The following is a 2,421-nucleotide window of genomic DNA, read 5'->3' on the forward strand; positions in this document are numbered from 1 at the left end:
ACCGGCGTAGATCGAATCTGTGGCCCACCACAACGCAGAATCGGTGCACTCTGAGTGATCAGATCTACAGGCCTCTTCATTCCTGTCCTGGCAAGAAGGGCCGTAACCCAAATGTACGAGGGAAGAAAGAGAGACCACGTACTCACTTCGTGTTCGTCCCTGGCCAGCTCTTCGTCCACCGCGTCGGCGTAGTAGACCGACTGCCTGCAGAAAATATATAAATTTGAAGAGCGAGCGCACTCAGCCCACACGCTCCGACTGTTTGGGGGTGGGGGTGGGAGTGGTCGGTACCCTTCACCGGCGCCGCGATTGAAGCTCTCGTAGGGCGAGGGGCCATACGAAGAGGCGGGCGTATCCACCGTGGAGCTGTAGATGTCGGCCACTGCGTCGTCAGCAGCATACCTGCCATCAAGCTCAGCCTCTTCCTCCTCGTCCTTGCGCTTGTGCTCATTGCCTTTGGCTGACAGCTTTTGACCGCTTTCCTCGTCCTCTTCATCTTCGTCGCCAGCACTATCCTCACTTTCGTTGTCGTCTGGCACGCTGGGCATCCCTACATAGCAGCTCACCACGACCTCCTCCTCTTCCTTCTTCCTGGCTCGTTCTGCTTTTTGGGCCGCAGCCTTCTCCTTGATGCGGTTGACCTTTTCCCGCACCATTTCCCTGCTGCTCATTTGGGTTTGTGGAGCCGAAGGACCGCTCCTCGGGGTGTCCGGCAGGAGGGCAAGGGGGCTGCTGGGGGGGGTCTTCTTCGCCTCCATCTTCTCCATCTTTCGTTTCTGCCGGGCAAGAGATTGCTCCTTTTTTCTGTCACCTTCGGGGACGAAGAGCTCGTTGGTGGTGTAGGGATCAGCAGCAGGCGCTACTGCCGAAGAGCCGCGAGCAGACAAAGACGATACGCGCGGTGTGGGTCGGGCGCGTGGTGTGGGCCGGGCACTCTGCCAAGCAGCTCTTCCTCCGGTGTTCCTCCCCCCTTCCATCGCTTCCGCTCTTTGCGCCTCGAGCTTCACTTCAAAAACGCATCGGAGCTATAAACCAGAGACAGTCACCATCTTTGGATCCAAAAACAACGGCTTTCCTGGAAAGGGTTCTGGCGGTGCCCCTCCGACGCACAGCAAAACACATCGTGTTGCGCGCTGCAAGGGGGAGGGTACATAAATAATAGATGTCCGGTGGCCTAAAGACTGACGACGAAGCGATTGTCAGCTGGCGAATTGAAGAGGGTCGTCGTGTGGTTCAGGATCCCCTCAAGATGCAGCGGGCTGTGCCAAGAGATACCCCGCAAATCTTGTACCATCAATAGACAAGTGGTGGTGGTGGTTAGTTTCTCTCGGTGTGTTTCCAACACTGTCCTCAACTCTTCTGAGAACGAGCGAGGGGCATGAAACCACGTACCAGTGGTGCGATATTTGTAGAGTTGACCTATCGGAGAAAGCGGCGAGCGACGCGTGTCGAGGAACGAAAGGTCGGTTGTCAGGTCCGCACGTGGCTTGGGCTTGGACTTCGAATTGGACTTTGAAACCGGCGCCAGTTGCGACTGAACCAGGACCACTTCGGCAGGCGGATGGAGGGCGACAATTCCTAGAAACCCACCACATAAGTCCACCTTGTCTGCGTGTGCGTGTGCGTGCACGTGCGCGTTGGAGCTCAAGAGCGGTACCGAGTTCTGCTGTGTACGCGAGCCACCAGACGTACCAGCGGTTGCGCAGGTCTTCATTCCTCGCAGCGGACTGGCTCGCATAGTGATGAATGTGAGCATAGTTGAGGGCAGCAAGCTCAGGGTACGGATTCTGAGGTTGACCTGCCTTCCACTCTCTCACCTGTCGATAGGCGCAGAGTGGTGAGCCGGGGGGTGTCGTGACTACAAGGAAAGGTTGCTTGTGTAAGAGGGAGAGAGGGAGAGAGGGAGAGGGAGTGAGAGAACGGCGCATACCCAGGAGATGAAGCGTCGCCAGAGACGAGGAAAGAACAGATTAGCGTGGTACCCCACGTTCTGGAAATAGAACGGGGCGCCTGTCCTCGCAGCAGACGCCGTGCTAATCTGCTGTAAAGACTCAATGTCAGCGAAATGGAATGAATTCGCATTATTGGGCCACAAGGAAGGCGGGGAGAAAGGGGGGTACCGAATAAGCGATGATGTTGATGTTGCGTTCCAGCACGACCCCAAATAGACGCGCGTCGAAGCTATCGAGGTGGCAGTAGTGGGCGCCCACAGCGTACCGCACCCAGCGCCACCACTCTCGGGCGACCACCTGCTGGTCGTCGATCATGATCGCCGCCTCTCGGTCGGAGTCGGCAGTCCAGGCCGCCAAGCGCAGCTCCAGGCTCAAGGGCGATACGCCCACGGGGGTGTTCACCGCTCGGACCTCTCCCATGGACCAGCCAGCCTGTAGCTTCTGGAAAATGTCGCTATACAGCGCGTCG

At 57.7% G+C, this 2,421-nt stretch overlaps 2 protein-coding genes across 2 annotated transcripts in view; both read right to left on the minus strand.

Annotated features, from left to right (window-relative positions):
• Positions 1 to 656, minus strand: part of ACA1_249900 (uncharacterized protein) — a gene marked incomplete at both ends in the record, with an annotated part of 2,036 nt that extends 1,380 nt beyond the window's left edge. Inside the window, 2 exons of the mRNA XM_004352602.1 lie at positions 143 to 204; positions 292 to 656. Coding sequence (XP_004352654.1) covers positions 143 to 204; positions 292 to 656 — 427 coding nt within the window. The remainder of the gene's footprint in view (positions 1 to 142; positions 205 to 291) is intronic.
• Positions 657 to 1,644: 988 nt separating this feature from the next.
• The window catches only part of ACA1_249910 (EGF family domain containing protein), a gene marked incomplete at both ends in the record, with an annotated part of 3,152 nt that continues 2,375 nt past the window's right edge, over positions 1,645 to 2,421 (minus strand). The window contains 4 exons of the mRNA XM_004352603.1: positions 1,645 to 1,666; positions 1,693 to 1,817; positions 1,931 to 2,038; positions 2,121 to 2,365. Of these exons, the coding sequence (XP_004352655.1) occupies positions 1,645 to 1,666; positions 1,693 to 1,817; positions 1,931 to 2,038; positions 2,121 to 2,365 (500 nt within the window). The remainder of the gene's footprint in view (positions 1,667 to 1,692; positions 1,818 to 1,930; positions 2,039 to 2,120; positions 2,366 to 2,421) is intronic.

The sequence above is a fragment of the Acanthamoeba castellanii genome (assembly GCF_000313135.1).
Source record: "Acanthamoeba castellanii str. Neff unplaced genomic scaffold scf7180000084767, whole genome shotgun sequence".
In the NCBI taxonomy this organism is placed as follows: domain Eukaryota; phylum Discosea; order Longamoebia; family Acanthamoebidae; genus Acanthamoeba; species Acanthamoeba castellanii.